Source organism: Entelurus aequoreus, linkage group LG01 (assembly GCF_033978785.1).
Source record: "Entelurus aequoreus isolate RoL-2023_Sb linkage group LG01, RoL_Eaeq_v1.1, whole genome shotgun sequence".
Taxonomy (NCBI): Eukaryota; Metazoa; Chordata; class Actinopteri; order Syngnathiformes; family Syngnathidae; genus Entelurus; species Entelurus aequoreus.
Window position 1 is genome coordinate 57,888,856 of NC_084731.1, and position 22,139 is coordinate 57,910,994.

At 37.8% G+C, this 22,139-nt stretch overlaps 1 protein-coding gene across 1 annotated transcript in view; it reads left to right on the plus strand.

The window, feature by feature from the left end:
• Positions 1-11,993: 11,993 nt before the first annotated feature.
• The window catches only part of mapkapk2a (MAPK activated protein kinase 2a), a 98,161-nt gene continuing 88,015 nt past the window's right edge, over positions 11,994-22,139 (plus strand). The window contains exon 1 of the mRNA XM_062025721.1: positions 11,994-12,677. Within this exon, the coding sequence (XP_061881705.1) occupies positions 12,438-12,677 (240 nt within the window). The 5' untranslated portion in view covers positions 11,994-12,437. The remainder of the gene's footprint in view (positions 12,678-22,139) is intronic.

The following is a 22,139-nucleotide window of genomic DNA, read 5'->3' on the forward strand; positions in this document are numbered from 1 at the left end:
TTTTGAGTGATGTGGGCATTTTCTATATGAACAAGTGTAATGGATTGGATACCGACGCACTAAATGGGCTCTCTACCTTACGCTATGAAGTGAGGGGAAACTGAGTGAATAATGACAGGTTATATGATTATTTATTTAAACTCATATTCGGGCCACTTTATAATGAATAAGTTGCCTTTTATTTGTAAAAAAATAAATAAATTTTAAAAAATCTAACACCAAATTATTTAGCATAGCTTAAAGGCCTACTGAAATGAAATTTTTTTATTCAAACGGGGATAGCAGATCCATTCTATGTCTCATACTTGATCATTTCGCGATATTGCCATATTTTTACTGAAAGGATTTAGTAAAGAACAAGGACGATAAAGTTTGCAACTTTTGGTCTCTGATAAAAAAAAGCCTTGCCCCTACCGGAAGTAGCGTGACGTAGTCGGTTGTTCGCCTCCTCATATTTTCCTATTGTTTTCAATGCCGCTAGAGCGATTCGGACTGAGAAAGCGACGATTACCCCATTAATTTGAGCGAGGATGAGAGATTCGTGGATGAGGAACGTTAGAGTGTCGGACTAGAATGCAGTGCAAGACATATCTTTTTTCGCTCTGACCGTAACTTAGGTACAAGCTGGCTCATTGGATTCCACACTCTCTCCTTTTTCTATTGTGGATCACAGATTTGTATTTTAAACCACCTCGGATACTATATCCTCTTGAAAATGAGAGTCGAGAACGCGAAATGGACATTCACAGTGACTTTTATCTCCACGACAATACATCGGCGAAGCTCTTTAGCTACTGAGCTAACGTGATAGCATCTGGCTCAAATGCAGATAGAAACTAAATAAATAAATCCCTGACTGGAAGGATAGACAGAAGATCAACAATACTATTAAACCATGTCCATGTAACTACACGGTTAATAATTCTCAGCCTGGCAAAGCTTAACAATGTTGTTGCTAACGACGCCATTGAAGCTAACTTAGCAACCGGACCTCACAGAGCTATGATAAAAACATTAGCGCTCCACCTACGCCAGCCAGCCCTCATATGCTCATCAACACCCGTGCTCACCTGCGTTCCAGCGATCGACGGCGCGACGAAGGACTTCACCCGATTATCCGTGCGGTTGGCGGCTAGCGTCTGCTAGCGCGTCTGCTAGCGCGTCTGCTAGCGCGTCTGCTAGCGCGTCTGCTAGCGCGTCTGCTATCCAAGTAAGTCTTCCTGTTGTGTTGCTACAGCCAGCCGCTAATACACCGATCCCACCTACAACTTTCTTCTTTGCAGTCTCCCTTGTTCATTAAACAAATTGCAAAAGATTCACCAACGCAGATGTCCAGAATACTGTGGAATTATGAGATGAAAACAGAGCTATTTTGTATTGTTTTCAATGGGGTACCGATACTTCTGTTTCACTGGCTACGTCACACGCATACGTCATCATCAGGCACGTGCACACATAGGGCCCTATGGGTGCTCGAGCCCCTGCCCTTTTTTGCCTCGTCTTAAAAAGTGCCCTTTGCCTGTGTGTGTGTTTTTTCTTGTTTTTTTTTTTCCTTTAAACAACATTAATAAATTCCTGTCAGAGATGTAAAAAAAAACAGCGTTACAAAAACTCCACGTTGTCTTGTAATACCGGGTTGTTTGAGCCTGCCGTTCCGCCAGAGAGAGAGGGAGAGAGAGAGAGAGAGAGGGCGAGTGTGAGTCAGGGAGAGGAGAGAGAGCCAAGTTACTGCGCCCCTGAGACGTGACAGTGGAGCAACTTGAACCTGTGAGTTATGTTATGGTCTAGTCGCCGTCCACTTATTCAGCATCTTATATGGGTAATATTTCAGAAAAACGCTGTATTATTCTATTATTCAATGTGTCAGCTTCTGTTTTTGCCGGACGTCAGAGCACGGCGCATCAAGTCCGCACAGAGCAGAGCGGATCGTGCGGGACAGGAAGTAGTGAACAAAATACAAAATAAAACACCGGGTTAATTTTTAAAATAAAATGCACTTTGTTTACGGCGGATCACATTTTTCTCACAGTAGAGTTTTAGATATAAAGTTTATTGTGACTGCTATTACTGTGTAGGTTAACAAAATAATAATAATAATAATAACGATAATAATAACAATAATAATAATAACGATAATAATAACAATAATAATAATGATAGTGATAATGATGATAATAATAATAATAATAATAATAATAATTATTATTATTATTATTATTAATAATAATAATAATTTCAGCATTCTGGGGATATAAGATGTAGGTTATCTGTGAGGAATATTACCATCTGTATTTAAACTTGATTCATGTTGATTATGCCTGCAGCACAATGCCAAAAAAAGAAAGGATACAGCTCTACTGGTCCCTGGTCCATATTTTTGGCCCTGTATTGCGTTTCAGTTGTTTAGTCTGAGCATTAAGTGGGAAAGACCATAAGTTACAACTTGATGGTGTTTTCATCAAGTTAAGGAAAGAAGGACAGATTTTCACATTGAAGTTTTTTCCATTTGGGTATTAATTTTTGTATTTTTTTTCCAAGTTCATGTTGCACTGTTCAATGTTCAATATTAAAGTGCTTATCTTTAACAATAAATAGCCTAATAATAAACCAGTGTTTTGTTGCTTTTCATGTCTTCCAAGCCTATGATAATGTGAATTAACTCATTATGACCATAATTTGTTGACACAAAAGAAATGGCAATCACTTTTACCTACAAAGGACACACAGCTAAGTAGTTAGCTTCCTATTAGCAAATTTAATTTTACATTAATTTCCATATTGTGTAAAGGACAAAAAAAAAAATCCGGCCCTTTTCTGACTTTGAGCCCCTGCCCCTCTATAATCATGTGCACGTCCCTGGTCATCATCCAAAGACGTTTTAAACTGGAAGTTCAGCGGGAAATTTAAAATTGCACTTTATAAGTTAACCCGGCCGTATTGGCATGTGTTGCAATGTTAAGATTTCATCATTGATGTATAAACAATCAGACTGCGTGGTCGGTAGTAGTGGGTTTCAGTAGGCCTTTAAGAATATTTTAGGGGGGCTAGAGCCCCCCTAAAATAGGCCTAACAACGCCAATGGGTATATATATATATATATATATATATATATATATATATATATATATATATATATATATATATATATATATATATATATATATATATATATATATATATATATATATATATATATATATATATATAGATATATATGTATATAAAGCAGTGGCGTGCAGTCACTAGAGGCAGGGGAGGCAGGGCCTCACCTGCCATCATGGAAAGAAAAAAAATGTAAAAAGAAAAAAAATTAATTAAATTGTTATATGTATCCAGTGATTAAACTAAAGTTATTTTCCATTTAACTTCACCAGTTTTAGATAATTTTTATTTTTATTTTCACATTTGCCGTTCAAATACTGAGAAGAGACAGTGCGGTGATCAGCAGCTAGTTGAGGCACGTCACTGATTTGTGCCTCAACATGGATTGTGCACAATGACTCGGCTAACTGCTGAGCTGCTGTGCAGTGAGACTGTATTGCTATATGAATTATATCAGCTAACTAAACTATGGCATAGTTTAGTTAGCTGAGGTATATAATGTACAGTGTATTTTGTCAAAAACTGTATGTGTGTAACTTATTTCTTGTGCTGAGCATTCATGAAACCTGCTGCAAAAGACGTACTGGTTGAGGCTCGCAGTAATCCGGCCTCCTGGTGGTAGAGGGCAGTAGTGATCCCAGAGATCATTCCTCGGCCGCAGAAGAAAAAAAAAAAAAAAAAAAAAAAGTTTGCAAGTCAATTAGTGCAGCGATTGTTTATTTCCTCTCGCCTGGACTTTTATTAAAAACATGGAGGATTACATATGTTAAATAAAACAGTTTTCTAAACTGGACTTTCAATCGAAGCAGGAGGTAATAATTAAAGGTAGACCAACGCCGGAGCTAAAAGGTTTGCTTTTGACTTAGGGACAGAAGTACACACGCAAAGGCTGGCTGTGTGGATGTCCAGCAAGAAAGGTAAGACCATAATAATGTTTTTTTTATTAAATGTGCTTTTTTGTGTGCTACAGTTGTGTAAAGAATGCTGGTATAAGCTTTTAAACATAAACCGTTAACTGCTGCCAATCACATGGTGAATAAGATACTATTTAGGGTTCATATGTTTGTAAATCTGACTGTGATGATGCAGTGCCTCACCAGACATTAACCTCAACGCACGCCACTGATATAAAGGTATATACAGTATAGGCGTAATATGATCAAACGTTCTTGTTTTTGTCAAAAGTCTAGCAGTCGCATTTTGTACCAACTGTAATCTTTTAATGCTAGACATAGGGAGACCCGAAAATAATACGTTACAGTAATCGAGACGAGACGTAACGAACGCATGAATAATGATCTCGGCGAATAATATAACTAATAGGGCTGTGAATCTTTGGGTGTCCCACGATTCGATTCAATATCGATTCTTGGTGTCACGATTCGATTCAAAAACGATTTTTCCCCGATTCAAAACGATTCTCTATTCATTCAATACATAGGATTTCAGCAAGATCTACCCCAGTCTGCTGACATGCAAGCAGAGTAGTAGATTTTTGTAAAAAGCTTTTATAATAGTAAAGGACAATGTTTTATCAACTGATTGCAATAATGTAAATTTGTTTGAACTATTAAATGAACCAAAAATATGACTTATTTTATCTTTGTGAAAATATTGGACACCGTGTGTTGTCAAGCTTATGAGATGCGATGCAAGTGTAAGCCACTGTGACATTATTGTTCTTTTTTAATTTTTTTTATAAATGTCTAATAATAATGTCAATGTTAATCATTGCTATGTTGAAATTGTAATTTTTTATTGATACTGTTGTCGATAATAATACATTTTGTTTCACTACTTTTGGTTTGTTCTGTGTCGTGATCGTGTCTCCTCTCAATTGCTCTGTTTATTGCAGTTCTGAGTGTTGCTGGGTCGGGTTTGGTTTTGGAATTGGATTGCATTGTTATGGTATTGCTGTGTATTGTTTTGTTGAATTGATTAATTAAAAAATTTTTTTTTTAAAATTAAATAAATAAAAAATCGATTTTTAAAAAATGAGAATTGATTCTGAATCGCACAGCGTGAGAATCGCGATTCGAATTCGAATCGATTTTTTTCCCACACCCCTATTAAATAAGCTCAAATAAGCTTTGCTTCCTCCTACTCCTTTTCAGACATGGTTTAAAAGAAAATATGCAACATATGCGATGTATCATGTAGAAATTGTACACGTGTTCGTAAAAAAAATAGCGACACAAAACAAAGTTTGGGCAGGACGGTGTGCGCTGTTCCTTTTTTTATTTTTATTTTTTCAATTTTATAAACCTTTATTTATAAATTGCAACATTAATAATCAAAATAAGTACAAAAACAGTACAAAACAGCGCCAAGGGGTTGTAAACTCAATAAAGTAACTAAAATAAAATTCAATATATATATATATATATATATATATATATATATATATATATATATATATAACAAAGTGCAAAGCCATAGGCTCACACAAGTTCTGTAAATAATTTAAATTTGGAAAACAGCGTCATCGTTTTCACAGCTTTTTGGTTGTTAGAGGTAAAGAGTGTTTTAACGTAGAGTTTAAATTTTTTTTTTAAAGGCACAAAAAACAGGTCGGGTATTGAGAAACTTACATTTATGAATATAAAACTTAGCCAATAGTATAATGAGGTTGCAACGGTAAAATTCCTTTTCAATATTTTTTTCATACAGTGTAAATCCAAATAGCACATCTTTAAAACAAAGCACAAATTTGTCATGAATATTGTCCAGGATGAAGCGACAGATGCCTGCCATAGTGATCGAGTGCTTTCACAAGTCCAAAACAGGTGGCAAACAGTCTCTGGATGCATGGTACATAAGGTGCAGGTAACATCAATGTCCTCCTTGTATCTAACCATCACAGTCTTTACAGGCTAATAACCATGAATGATTTTAAAAGATATCTCTTTCACTTTGTTGGTAAGTAAATACCTTTTAGGAAGGGATCACGTTTTGACCCAGCAGATGTCATTCACAACATTATTCCAGAGCGCAATTACATAGGAGACAGACACACAATCATTTTGGAATAAGCTGCGGATTTTTCTGTTATTTTTCTGATCAAAGCAAAGTTTCCCCACAGGAGTGTCAAGTGGATCATTCACAATTTTTACAGCAGAAAGAAGAGATGAGTAAGCCCTGTACAACATAACAACACCTTTTGGAATGGCATCAAATACAATGGCAAATTGTTTGGGAGTCACAGGGACCTTAAAATGGTTGAGAAATTCTTGTTAATTAAAAAGTTGACTCACTAAAATAATATCATTCTTGAACCTATCGTTGAGGAAAAGAGATTTATTTTCGTAACATATGTCTTTATTGTTCCAAATGAAGTATTTGGTACGTGAGAAATTGTGCTTGTATATAAGAGACCATGCCAGAAGGGTTTGTTTGTGGAAGTTTGAAAGAGCAACAGGAATCCTATCAATGTTGTAGTTACACAATAGCAAACATTTTAGGCCTCCAAGGTTAGAAAATACAGGATGAGAAATTAAGTTCCAAATTGAGGTAGGGTCTTTCAAATAGTGTCTTATCCAATTAATCTTGAAGGTGTTGTTTAGTGTAGTGAAATCCAGAAAGTTTAGACCACCCTGATTGTAATTATTCATTATAACAGATTTCTTAATATAATTAATTTTGTTTTTCCAAATAAAGTTAACAAGTTTTTTGTCAATAGTCTTACATTTTTTTTGGTTTACATCTAAAGAAATAGCCGCATACGTAAGCCTGGAGATACCTTCTGCTTTGGAAAGCAAGGTTCTGCCTTTTAAGGATAAATCTCTTTGTGGCCATTGGTTAAATCTTTTCTTAGTTTATTCTACAATTGGAGTAAAGTTCAAGACCGATCTAGAACTCTGATTTTTAGTGATAAGTATTCCTAGCGGTAATTAATACTATCCTTAACTGGAATTTTACATATAGCCATCATTTCATATCTCTTCACAGCCATTAGTTCACACTTATTCACATTCAGACGGAGACCAGAAGCCAAAGAGAATACATGAATCACATCCAAGGCAAGAGGAATTTGAGAAGAGTCCTTCAAAAAGAGTGTTGTCTCGTCAGCCAGTTGGCTGATAGTTATTTCTCTGTCTAGTATAGAGATCCCCTTGTGTGGTGTTCGGGTCTGTGGGACCCGTTTTCATTTTTTATTAAAAGAAAAATGATACAATTAATACATTTTTCAAACTGAGACTCACTGACTTTGGCTCATTTTCTGTGAAGAACATATATCAGAATACATATTTAATGACCACACACCATACACCCCCCTCTACACATTTCTATTACATATAAGATGTCCGGGTCCATTGGACCCAGAGCTAATAGAAGTGTGGAAATTTATGTTTTGTGTACCCCCCCCCCCCCCCCCCCCACACACACACACACAGCAGGCCTAGACAGGAGGAGGACAGAGTGTAGGTACACAGAACATCATAGGGTCAAATGTGCGAGAAAATGAGAGCAGACAGTGTTGACAAACAATGTAATGCAACATTTTGTGGGAACCGCAGGTGCAGAAACACAAAACACAATTAATTAATTTTTCAAACTGAGACTCACTGACTTTGGCTCATTTTCTGTGAAGAACATATATCCGAATACATATTTAATGAACACACACCATACACCCCCCCCTACACATTTCTATTACATATAACAGTGATTTTCAACCTTTTTTGAGCCGCGGCACACTTTTTACATTTACAAAATCCTGCGGCACACCACCAACCAAAATGACACAAAATGACACTCAAACACAGTATCAATCAATCAATCAATCAATGTTTATTTATATAGCCCTAAATCACAAGTGTCTCAAAGGGCTGTACAAGCCACAACGACATCCTCGGTACAGAGCCCACATATATAATACATATAGTTAATAATATAGTTTTCTAAATGTATTTATACTCACTACTAGGGCTGCAACTAACGATTAATTTGATAATCGATCAATCTGTCGATTATTACTTCGATTAATCGATTAATAATCGGATGAAAGAGACAAACTACATTTCTACCCTTTCTAGTATTTTATTTAAAAAAAACAGCATACTGGCACCATACTTATTTTGATTATTGTTTCTCAGCTGTTTGTAAATGTTGCAGTTTATAAATAAAGGTTTATTATAAATTTTTTTATTTTTTTTATTTTTTTCAATAGCCTCTGCGCATGCGCATCGCATAGATCCAACGAATCGATGACTAAATTAATCGGCAACTATTTTTATAATCGATTTTAATCGGTTTAATCGATTAGTTGTTGCAGCCCTACTCACTACTATTACAATGGCTTTACAAGCTCGCAGTATTAATGTTTATGCCACAGTGTGGGACTTTTTTGATTTAGCTACGAGTTCAGCAACAAGGTAGCAAGCTTTGAGGGCTCTCTTGTTTACCTTAGTGGTTTTTCTCAGAAAAGTTGCCTGTTTCTCATTGTTTGTACGTAAGCGTACAAAATAGTCCATCGGCTTGTGTTGAACGGAAGGGTGTTTCGTTTGGAGATGGCGTTTAAGCTTGCTTGGCACCATGGCGCTATTGGATAGCTTCTCACCACACACCAAGCACTGCGGAGTCGGTGCTGTTGCATCCCTGGTGAAAGTAAATCCAAATGAAAGATAGCTTTCGCTTTATTGCCTCAAGCTCACCGTCTTTTTTTATTTTGTAGACCACTCATACTAGGGCCTTCATCTGGGTGAGAATTTTGTCCAGGACCCTGTTCGCCATTTGCATTTTCCCTCCTCAAAAACTTCTCCATCACTGTCACTTGCTCGCCTCCTCTTGCTGCGATCCCAAACTGTCACTGTCACGTGATGCGCAGCGCTAACTCGATTGTCTTTACAGGTATTTATCGCCTTCTGCTGCCACCTACTGAAATAGAAGAGTATTACATTATATGCCGCACTTTATTATAGCACAGACACCCGACAATGGTTAATTAGGAGATATTAAATAATTTCTCACGGCACACTAGTGTGCCGCGGCACACTGGTTGAAAATGACTGACATATAAGATGTCCGGGTCCACTGGTCTGTGTACCACACACACACACACACACACACACACACACACACACACACACACACACACACACACACACACACACACACACACACACACACACACACACACACACACACACACACACACACACACACACTCACTCACTCACTCACTCACTCACTCACTCACTCACTCACTCACACACGCACGCACACACACACACACACACACACACACACACACACACACACACACACACACACACACACACACACACACACACACACACACACACACACACACACACACACACACACACACACACACACACACACACAGCAGGCCTAGACAGGAGGAGGACAGAGTGTAGGTACACAGAACATCAGAGGGTCAAATGTGCGAGAAAATGAGAGGGTCAATTGTGCGAGAAAATGAGAGCAGACAGTGTTGACAAACAATGTAATGCAACATTGTGTGGGAACCGCAGGTGCAGAAACACAAAACACAATTAATTATTTTTTCAAACTGAGACTCACTGACTTTGGCTCATTTTCTGTGAAGAACATATATCAGAATACATATTTAATGAACATACACCATACACCCCCCTACACACTTCTATTACATATAAGATGTCTGGGTCCACTGATCTGTGTACCACACGCACCCACCCACCCACGCACACACCCACACACACACACACACACACACACACACACACACACACACACACACACACACACACACACACACACACACACACACACACACACACACACACACACACACACACACACACACACACACACACACACACACATGCACACACAACAGGCCTAGACAGGAGGAGGACAGGGTGTAGGTACACAGAACATCAGAGGGTCAAATGTGCGAGAAAATGAGAGAGTCAATTGTGCGAGAAAATGAGAGGGTCAATTGTGCGAGAAAATGAGAGCAGACAGTGTTGGCAAACAATGTAATGCAACATTGGGTGGGAACCGCAGGTGCAGAAACACAAAAGAAGAATCCCTGTGTGATGCAAAAACTGGCAGAGAAATTTTCCGTGCAACGTTCATATTGTTGTTACTCAGCCAGCGTTTGTGGGTCTGATGGACCCGTTGCATTTTGTGGCTTTTAATGCCTCACAATCAAACACTTTTATGTTAAAGGCCCACTGAAACCCACTACTACCGACCACGCAGTCTGATAGTTTATATATCAATGATGAAATCTTAACATTGCAACACATGCCAATACGGCCGGGTTAACTTATAAATTGCATCTTTAAATTTCCCGCCACACTTCCGGTTGAAAACGTCTAGATATGATGACGTATGCGCGTGACGGAATCAGTTGATGCGGAAGTATTGGTACCCCATTGAATACAATACAAAAAAGCTCTGTTTTCATTTCAAAATTCCACAGTATTCTGGACATCTGTGTTGGTGAATCTTTTGTAATTTGTTTAATGGACAATGGAGACTGCAAAGAAGAAAGTTGTAGGTGGGATCGGTGTATTAGCGGCGGACTACAGCAACACAACCAGGAAGACAGAGATGGATAGCAGACGCGCTAGCCGCCGAACTCACCTTAACTTCCTCTGTTTCGCCGACCGCATCTGTGATCGGGTGAAGTCCTTCGTCGCACCGTCGATCGCTGGAACGCAGGTGAGCACGGGTGTTGATGAGCAGATGAGGGCTGGCTGGCGTAGGTGGATAGCTAATGTTTTTAGCATAGCTCTGTGAGGTCTGGTTGCTACGTTAGCTTCAATGGCGTCGTTAACAACAGCATTGTTAACCTTCGCCAGGCTGGAAAGCATTAACCGTGTATTTACATGTCCCTTGTTTAATAGTATTGTTGATCTTCTGTCTATCCTTCCAGTCAGGGATTTATTTATTTTGTTTCTATATGCAGTTAAGCACGATGCTATCACGTTAGCTCCGTAGCTAAAGTGTTTCGTTGATGTATTGTCGTGGAGATAAAAGTCACTGTGAATGTCCATTTTGCGTTCTCGACTCTCATTTTCAAGAGGATATAGATTCCGAGGTGGTTTGGAATACAAATCCGTGATCCACAATAGAAAAAAGAGAGAGCGTGGAATCCAATGAGCCAGCTTGTACCTAAGTTACGGTCAGAGCGAAAAAAGATATGTCTTGCACTGCATTCTAGTCCTTCACTGTAACGTTCCTCATCCACAAATCTTTCACCCTCGCTCAAATTAATGGGGTAATCGTCGCTTTCTCGGTCTGAATCGCTCTAGTTGCATTGAAAACAATAGGAAAATGTGAGGAGCCTTTCAATTGACTACGTCACGCTACTTCCGGTAGGGGCAAGGCTTTTTTTTTATCAGATACCAAAAGTTGCGACCTTTATCGTCGTTGTTCTCTACTAAATCCTTTCAGCAAAAATATGGCAATATCGCGAAATGATCAAGTATGACACATAGAATGGATATGCTATCCCCGTTTGAATAAAAAAAAAATTCATTTCAGTAGGCCTTTAAAATACTGAACAGATGTTTATTGGGATAAGGTAAACAAGTATTTTAACACTTGTATGTTAAAATACTGAACAAATGTTTATTGGGATAAGGTAAACATCTGTTCAGTATTTTAACATAAAAGTGTTTGATTGTGAGGCATTAAAAGCCACAAAATGCAACGGGTCCATCAGACCCACAAACGCTGGCTGAGTAACAACAATATGAACATTACACAAGGGTTAAACGACTAGTTTTTATTTGAACCGATGACAATTGGGTGGCTAACAAAAATAAATATGGAGAAATAGCCGTATCCCACGTTTTAATTCGAACCGTGGAGCTGTGCGCTGTTCCTTTAAGTACCGGAAAAAGAGACTTACGACGTCAGCCGTAAGACCTGCTCTGATTGGCCGACGGGCTGGCTGGCTGGCCCTCGGAAAAGTGAAGTCTTCGCTGTCACCGCCGCTTAACTTTCCTCGCTGCTTTTGTTCCACGTCACAGTGCGCCTCCGCGAGAGACGTGTTCCGGGGATGTTTACGAGAGATATAACCGCAAAGTTCCATTAGTGTGTTTTTAAGGAGCGACCGGCGTGCGGCTGCCACTACCGGAGATGGACAAGCTAACTCCTAGCTGACGTGTTAGCCTAAAAGTCATAGGTCAAGAATAGGAGCTATGCTAACAGCTAACTAGCTTAGCATCCCGTCGGCGAACTGTGGGATTTTGTCAAAAGGAGCCCGGCCGCTGCTGCGTCTCCCCGGCCGGCCTTTTTTGCGACACAGTCGGTCGAAGAAGACCCTGCCTTGAAAACGAGACCATTCAACCAAAGCGGGTGATCCGAACAGAATGCTGTCGAACGCTCAGAACCAGCCGCTCTTCCCCAACCCGGCCGGGCAGCAGAACCCCGCCGGACAGCAGAACCCCGCGGGTCAGTTTCTGCCCTTCTTAAGCCGACCCACCTTGCAGATCAAGAGGAACGCCATCATAGACGACTACAAGGTGACCAGTCAGGTTCTGGGGCTGGGCATCAATGGCAAGGTGCTGGAAATCTTCCAGAGGAAGACCGGGGACAAGTACGCCTTAAAGGTAAGCTCCTTGGTTGTATCTAATAACCTTACTCGATAGAAGTCACCAAAAAAAATGGAAGCCGGTTGTTTTTATCTCGCTTTCTTCCTGCTTGAACTGTCAGAACTTTCCAAAGTAAGAAGTTTATGGTCACCAAGTCCAAAAATAAAAAAATCTGACGTGGTATTTATCATCTGGTACAAAAATAATCAATATATTTGTCGGGCCAAATGTCCCATATTATGGCATCGATTGGTTTAAAACTTCACTTTTTTTATTTGTTTATTTTTTTATTCATTCTAAGTTGTAAATAAACGCTAGCAAAAGGTGGCTAATAATCAGTGTTGGGTTATCTACTGAAATGCAGTGACTAGTTAGTTACTAGTTACTTTATTTCAAAAGTAACTCAGTTACTAACTCAGTTACTTACACCAAGAAGTAATGTGTTACTGTGTAAAGTAACTATTTAGTTACTTTTTTGTCCTTTTTAATTTTTTTTTTTTTTAAAGCTCCCATTAATGCCTTTTTAGCCTTCATTTCAGTACTGTTATTGCACTGGAGAATAATACAATCTGTTGATCAACTTGTGATGCATTTGCATCACTGAACTCTGCTAAGCAATGTGGTCTACATACAACACACAAAGACAAAGGTATGTTTCAAAGGGCCAATTTATTTCAGGCCAGAACAAATTGTCAAAACAATTTTAAATAGCTGCAACATAACATACATAAGTAACAAACAGCATAATAACAACATAGCTGTAAAGTATGTAGTATATGTAGAATATATTTATATATAATATATTATATATATAATATATCATATATATTTTATTATTTATTATTATTCTTGTCTGTTGTCAGCGAACTGTGGTGCTGAATTTCCCCCAGGGATCAATAAAGTACTTTCTATTCTACTCTATTCTATTCTATTCTAAAGCAAGGAAGGCACACACTACATACACAAAGCCTAACTAGGCGTTTTTTTCCCCCAAGGAATTCTGAAACAAAATCATGTCTGGCGGTATAGCTCGGTTGGTAGAGTAGTCGTGCCAGCTACTTGAGGGTTGCAGGTTTGATCCCCGCTTCTGCCATCCTAGTCCCTGCCGTCGTGTCCTTAGGCAAGACACTTTACCCACCTGCTCCCAGTGCCACCCACACTGGTTTAAAAATGTAACTTAGATATCAGGTTTCACAATGGAAAGCGCTTTGAGTCACTAGAGAAAAGCGCAATATAAATATAATTCACTTTACTTCATGTCTGAAGCCCAGAACACTGTACACATTTCCCCAGTTTTAGTTTAGAGAAAATTAAAGATTGGCCTGGCCCACTAGCATCCCTCCTTATGTTTGTGAACTTTATAGTGTATACATTTAGAGCAGTGGTTCTTAACCTTGTTGTAGGTACCGAACCCCACCAGTTTCATATGCGCATTCACTGAACCCTTCTTTCGTGAAAAATAAAAATGTTATTTTTTTTTTAGTGGTGCACAAAATGAACCGTGCATGAACATCACTTTGTTCAAAGAACAAAACCAACACAGTACATGAACTCACAACAAATTACACACCTGTAAATCAGATGGAAAATTAGAGGGAATATCGTTTGGGGGTATCCATAGTACGCCGATAGGGAGAAGTTTTTTATTTACACGATGAGTCGGGTGTGTCTTGACCTCCGCCGAACCCCTGAGGCTGACTCACCGAACCCCTAGGGTTCGATCGAACCCAGGTTAAGAACCACTGATTTAGAGTGATGTGATAATCAAACACTCTAGAAGTCTAGAATGAAAGAGTATATAAGAGAATTGACAGAGTGTGTACCTTCAGTGCTGAATGATGAGCAGAGGCAGATATAATCCTTAAGTGGTGGTGGTGGTGGAGGGGAAGTGTCATCGGACTCTGAGTATCTCTTTACTAGCTTCGTCGAAGCATTTTGCTTTTGTAGCTGTTTCAGCAGATTTGAATTGCTGTTTTGGTACATGGTACAGAGCGCGCGTCTCTCTTCTCCGGCTTGTGACACAAGAAGAATCAGAAGGACGACACTGCAGCGCTCCAATAAAACACACTCAGATTTTCTGTTTCTAACCGATACTACATAAAACATAACGTACAATAACGCAGTAACGCATCATGTAGTAACGGTAACTGAGTTACTGAATATTAAAAATAACGCGTTAGATTACTAGTTACCGCCGAAACTAACGGCGTTACTTTGTAACGCGTTAGTCCCAACACTGCTAATAATGCAGGTAATGGAGATGCGATCTATAAAGCGCTCTAAAACACCCTGTCATGTCAACATTTTATATACATCCATCCATCCATTTTCTACCGCTTGTCCCTTTTGGGATCGCAGGGGGTGCTGGAGCCTATCTCAGCTGCATTCGGGCGGAAGGCGGGGTACACCCTGGACAAGTCGCCACCTTATCGCAGCATTTTATACACATGCTGTAACTATATATGTTATGTAGTAACAGGAACATTCATAATAAAAAGTTAAAAAGTTAAAGTACCAATGATTGTCACACACACACTCGGTGTGGCCCTTGATCACCCCCTGGGAAGCAAGGGGAGCAGTGGGCAGCAGCGGTGGCCATCCCCGGGAATCATTTTTGGTGATTTAACCCCCAATTCCAACCCTTGATGCTGAGTGCCAAGCAGGGAGGTAATGGGTTCCATTTTTATAGTCTTTGGTATGACTCGGCCGGGGTTTGAACTTACAACTACCGATCTAACATGAAATATTAAACGTATATTGTGATCTTCGTCTGGTACTGCTTATCAAAAATAATCGATATATTTGTCGGGTCGAATGTCCCATATTATGGCATCGATTGGTTTAAAACTGCACTTTTTTTATTTGTTTATTTTTTTATACATTCTAAGTTGTAAATAAACGCTAGCAAAAGGTGGCTAATAATGCAGGCAATGTAGATGCGATCTATAAAGCACTCTAAAACACCCTGTCAACATTTTGTATACATGCTGTAAGTATATATGTTATGTAGTAACAGGCACATTCTCAATAACATGAAATATTAAACGTATTTTGATCTTCGTCTGGTACTGCAGTGTTTCCCACACATACATTTATTTGTGGCGGCCCGCCACGAAAGAATTACGTCCGCCACAAATACAAATATTTTATTTTATTTTTTATTTTTTTAAATTTTTTATTTTTTGTCCTGTCCAGCTTCTCAGGCAAATCATATAGTTAATGTAGATGCCCATATAGGCTGTTCAGATTTACTTTACAAAAGAGAAGTGTAGGATACTTCTCTTGTTGCCTTATTTGTATTTGACCACTACTGTTTTCTGTTTATTTGTTACTGACTGTGGCAGGACACCTCTGCCTCTGTTTCACTTTATGTTGCTGGTAAATAATATGGTTGTAGTAGTAGGCTAAAGTTAAATTATTTAGTATGCACTAATTAAAGGGGCAGAGCTTTAAGAGACATTTTAGCTTTTATATTTTATAAGATACATTTTTTGTAAGAACCACAATTAATAAATATATTTCAGTGAATAACTTATTGTTCAAATCTGTATATAAATATGTACATAAAGTGTTGTAATTATATTGTAAAATGGATGGATGGATGGATGGACGTTTAAAACAAAACTGTTATTATTAATTAGTAAGTATACATTTTTTGAGCCTTTTTAAAGAAAATCATATCATTGTAGTAAATTATGCAAATTACTCGATGTCATGGTGACCACGCCCATAGCCACGCCCCCACCGCCACAGGTATCTTGGCAGTTTATGGGAAACACTGTACTGCTTATTGAAAATAATCAATATATTTGTCAGGCCGAATGTCCCATATTCTGGCATTGATTGGTATAAAACCTGCACTTTTTATATTTGTTTCTTTTTTTTATGCATTCTAAATTGTAAATAAACGCTAGCAAAAGGTGGCTAATAATGCAGGTAATGGAGATGCGATCTATAAAGCGCTCTAACACACCCTGTCAACATTTTTATACATGCTGTAACTATATATGTTATGTAGTAACAGGCACATTCATAATAACATGAAATATTAAACTTATTTTGATCTTCGTCTGGTACCGCTTAACAAAAATAATCAATATATTTGTTGGGCCACAATGTAATGTATCATGAAACAACTGGAAATAGTCAGTTGTTTCATTACAGCACGTCCGAAAAGGAGTAGGAAGAAGCTGAGCTTATTTAATCCTACCCCTTTTCATACCATAGCAATTGTATCCCATTTCCTTGTTCTCTGTAACAAAACAGTGAACTAATAAAAAATATACCATAGTAAAGTAAACAAATATTAAATACATAAATAATCTTTATCTCAAGATGTTCATTGTAATTATTGTTCCGTGTACTTTGAACACTTGTAGTTTGAAGAGTCTCTTAAACTGAATCATATTGGTGCTTTGTTGGAATTCTTTGCTTATTCCATTCCATAATTTAATTCCACATACGGATATGCTAAAGGTTTTAAGTGTTGTACGAGCATACAAATGTTTTAAGTTAGATTTTCCTCTAAGGTTATATTTCTCCTCTTTTGTTGAGAAGAACTGTTGTACATTCTTGGCTAGCAGGTTATAGTTTGCTTTATACGTCATTTTAGCTGTTTGCAAATGCACTAAATCGTTAAAATATTGAACGTATTTTGATCTTTAAGCATTACAGCGGCACACATCACAATGTTCGTTATTTCATACAACAACTAATCATGTCAGATTTAGGCCCTGTCTACATTGAGATGGATAACCCCTTAAACGAATAATTATTTAGCCTAAGCCCCGTTTCAGCCACACTAAACCATCGTTTAAGGTTCCCCTCCTTGGATACTTTTTTACATGGGTAAGTGCGCCGTGTATTTCTGGAATCTCCAACTTTTAGCTTTGTATGGACTCATCGATTGTTTACAAACTTAGTTCGGAGAAGAAGTGACGCCAGAAAGACCGCACCCCACACATGAAGTGACGTCAGAAAGAACGCGCTACAGCCAGCTTCATAACAGACGCTTGTGGAAATCAGACATCAATACCTTAAGAGAAGGAAACGCGCGATTGCAGCTATTTGGGATACAACACATCTCAGACGGCAATATAGCAGTTGAGCGACGGTTTTTGATAAGCCCTGGAAGAACGGTAGCCTTGTGGCATATGTTTTTCAACGAGTGTGTTGTGCCACAGGAACGGCAAGAGAACTTTCGAATGTCCAGGTCAGCTGTGATTCTACTTAGCGAAAAACTTTGTCCATTTGTCGAAGTGGAGAGAACGATAATGCGGGCTCCTGTGGACGAGGGAGTACTACGGAAAACAGCGAATGCATTTGGACTGGCAAAGCAGACTATCAGTTATTGTCCGCGATGTATGTCGAGCGATTACTCAACGTCTAGTTTTGTACTTCATAACTATTGTGAAGCCATGAAGTGGTTGCGACCGTCAAGTACGACCGCCAATTTCAGCCTACAAGCACAGTGTCCTGACCAGATATCTAGATCCCTAGATTGATTGTTGTAAAATGTTATTTATCACATTGTTTACTTTTACACGTCCATTAAAGATACGATTCACGTATGATGGCTCAGGTGTGATTCACTACAGTAGGTCTAGTCTAACAGCTACGGATTTTGAGTCACGCAAGCAAGGTGTACTGTTGAAAGAAATGTGGTAATAGGCTACATTGAAACACAGTGTAAGGATACACTTCCAGGTCAGAGGTGACTATGACGCCCGCATTTTTTTTCGTGCATGCGTACTAGGTCGGGTTGCGCCGGCAGACGGAGGGCGGAGGGGGTCTTAAACGGTGGCATTGTTGTGTGTGTATGGACAGGGATAAGGTTAGGTTGAATCATACTTGCCAACCCTCCCGATTTTCTAGGGAGAGTCCCGAATTTCAGTGCCCCTCCCGAAAATCTTCCAGGGTCACCATTCTCACGAATTTCTCCCAATTTCCACCCGGACAACTATATTGCTACACCATCCTTCACTGGGTGCCGTTTCCGGCCGGACAATATTAACAACCACGTGTAGAGGAGTGTGATATGTGTCTATTAGGGGTGTGTGAAAAAATCGATTCGAAATCAAATCGCCATTCTCATGTTGTACGATTCAGTATCGATTTTCATTTTTCAAAAATCGATTTTATTTTTTGTAATGTTTTTTATTATTTATTTATTTTTATTTTTTATTTTTTATTAATCAATCCAACAAAACAATACACAGCAATACCATAACAATGCAATCCAGTTCCAAAACCAAACCTGACCAAGCAACACTCAGAACAGCAATAAACAGAGCAATTGAGAGGACACACAAACATGACACAGAACAATCCAAAAGTAGTGAAACAAAAATGAATATTATCAACAACAGTATCAATATTAGTAACAATTTCAATATAGCAGTGATTAAAAATCCCTCATTGACATTATCATTAGACATTTATATATATATAAAAAAAAACCAAACATGTTTACAATAGTGGCTTACACTTGCATCACATCTCATAAGCTTGACAACACACTGTCCAATATTTTTCACAAAGATAAAATAAGTCATATTTTTGGTTCATTTAATAGTTAAAACAAATTTACATTATTGCAATCAGTTGATAAAACATTGTCCTTTACAATTATAAAAGCTTTTTACAAAAATCCACTACCGTATTTTTCGGAGTATAAGTCGCACCCAAGTATACGTCGCACCTGCCGAAAATGCATAATAAAGAAGGAAAAAAACATATAAGTCGCACTGGAGTATAAGTCGCATTTTTGGGGGAAATTTATTTGATAAAACCCAACACCAAGAATAGACATTTGAAAGGCAATTTAAAATAAATAAAGAATAGTGAACAACAGGCTGAATAAGTGTACGTTATAAGACGCATAAATAACCACCTGAGAACGTGCCTGGTATGTTAACGTAACATATTATGGTAAGAGTCATTAAAATAACTATAACATATAGAACATGCTATACGTTTACCAAACAATCTGTCACTCCTAATCGCTAAATCCGATGAAATCTTATACGTCTAGTCTCTTACGTGAATGAGCTAAATAATATTATTTGATATTTTACAGTAATGTGTTAATAATTTCACACATAAGTCGCTCCTGAGTATAAGTGGCACCCCCGGCCAAACTATGAAAAAAACTGCGACTTATAGTCCGAAAAATACGGTACTCTGCTTGCATGTCAGCAGACTGGGGTAGATCCTGCTGAACTCCTTTGTATTGAATGAATAGAGAATTAGTTTGAATCGGAAAAATATAGTTTTTGAGTCGAGAATCGCGTTGAATCGAAAAAATCGATTTACAATCGAATTGTGGTCCCAAGAATCGATATTAAATCGAATCGTGGTACGCCAAAGATTCGCAGCCCTAGTGTATATGTGTAAATAAATGAACATTGAAATTCAAGTATTTCTTTTTTCTTTTTTTGTGTGTGTGTGTATATATATATATATAATATATATATGTATATATATATATATATATATATATATATATGTATATATATGTATATATATATATATATATATATATATATGTATATATATGTATATATATATATATATATATATATATATGTAAATATATGTATATATATATATATATATATATATATATATATATATATATGTATATATATGTATATATATATATATGTATATATATATATATGTATATATATATGTATATATATATATATATGTATTATATATATGTATATATATATATGTATATATATATATATATATATATGTATATATATGTATATGTATATATATATATATATGTATATATATATATATATATATATATATATATATATATATATACATATATATACATATATATATATATATATTATATATATATATATATATATATATATATATATATATATATATATATATATATATATATATAATATATATATATATATATATATATATATATTAGGGCTGCAACAACTAATCGATTGAATCGATTAAAATCGATTACCAAAATAGTTGGCGATTAATTTAGTCATCGATTCGTTGGAACTATGCTATGCGCATGCGCGGAGGCTTTTTTTTTGTTTTGTTATTTATTTTTTGTTTTTTTTTGTTCTATAAACCTTTATTTATAAACTGCAACATTACAAACAGCTGAGAAACAATAATCAAAATAAGTACAAAAACAGTACAAAACAGCGCCAGGGCGGCGGTGAGGCTACGTCTCATGAGGTGGCGTAAGCTAGCCAATGATGTGTCATGTGCAGCTCACGTGACGACAGGCGTCTCCTTTGCAGGAAAAATTCGAAAAATGGCGCAGGAAAACACTACCAATAGTTTAGCGGAGAAACATCTTGAAGTTATTGCTTAAAGGCCTACTGAAAGCCACTACTACCGACCACGCAGTCTGATAGTTTATATATCAATGATGAAATCTTAACATTATAACACATGCCAATACGGCCGGTTAACTTATAAAGTGACATTTTAAATTTGCCGCTAAACTTCCGGTTCGAAACGCCTCTGCGGATGACGTATGCGCGTGACGTAGCCCGGCGAACACGGGTATGCCTTCCACATTGAAGCCGATACGAAAAAGCTCTGTTTTCATTTCATAATTCCACAGTATTCTGGACATCTGTGTTCGTGAATCTGTTTCAATCATGTTCATTGCATTATGGAGAAGGAAGCCAAGCAAGCAAAGAAGAAAGTTGTCCGGTGCGAAATGGACGTATTTTTCGAACGTAGTCAGCCACAACAGTACACAGCCGGCGCTTCTTTGTTTACATTCCCGAAAGATGCAGTCAAGATGGAAGAACTCGGATAACAGAGACTCTAACCAGGAGGACTTTTGATTTGGATACACAGACGCCTGTAGAGAACTGGGACAACACAGACTCTTACCAGGATTACTTTGATTTGGATGACAAAGACGCAGACGTGCTACTGTGAGTATGCAGCTTTGGCTTTTTTTTGCGTATGTACGTAACTTTTTTAAAATATATAAGCTTTATGAACCTTGGGTTAGGTGAACGGTCTTTGGGCTGAGTGATTGTGTGTGTTGATCATGTGTTTGAATTGTATTGGCGTGTTCTATGGAGCTAGGAGCTAGCAGAGGAGCTAGCATAACACATACCGTACCTACGTGCGCGTCACGTACGTAACTTTTTAAAAATATATAAGCTTTATGAACCTTGGGTTAGGTGAACGGTCTTTTGGGCTGAGTGATTGTGTGTGTTGATCAGGTGTTTGAATTGTATTGGCGTGTTCTATGGAGCTAGGAGCTAGCAGAGGAGCTAGGAGCTAGCATAACAAACACGCAGGTGTTATTATGCAGGATTAATTTGTGGCATATTAAATATAAGCCTGGTTGTGTTGTGGCTAATAGAGTATATATATGTCTTGTGTTTATTTACTGTTGTAGTCATTCCCAGCTGAATATCAGGTACCGTGAGTATGCAGCCTTGGCTGCTAAACATTCGA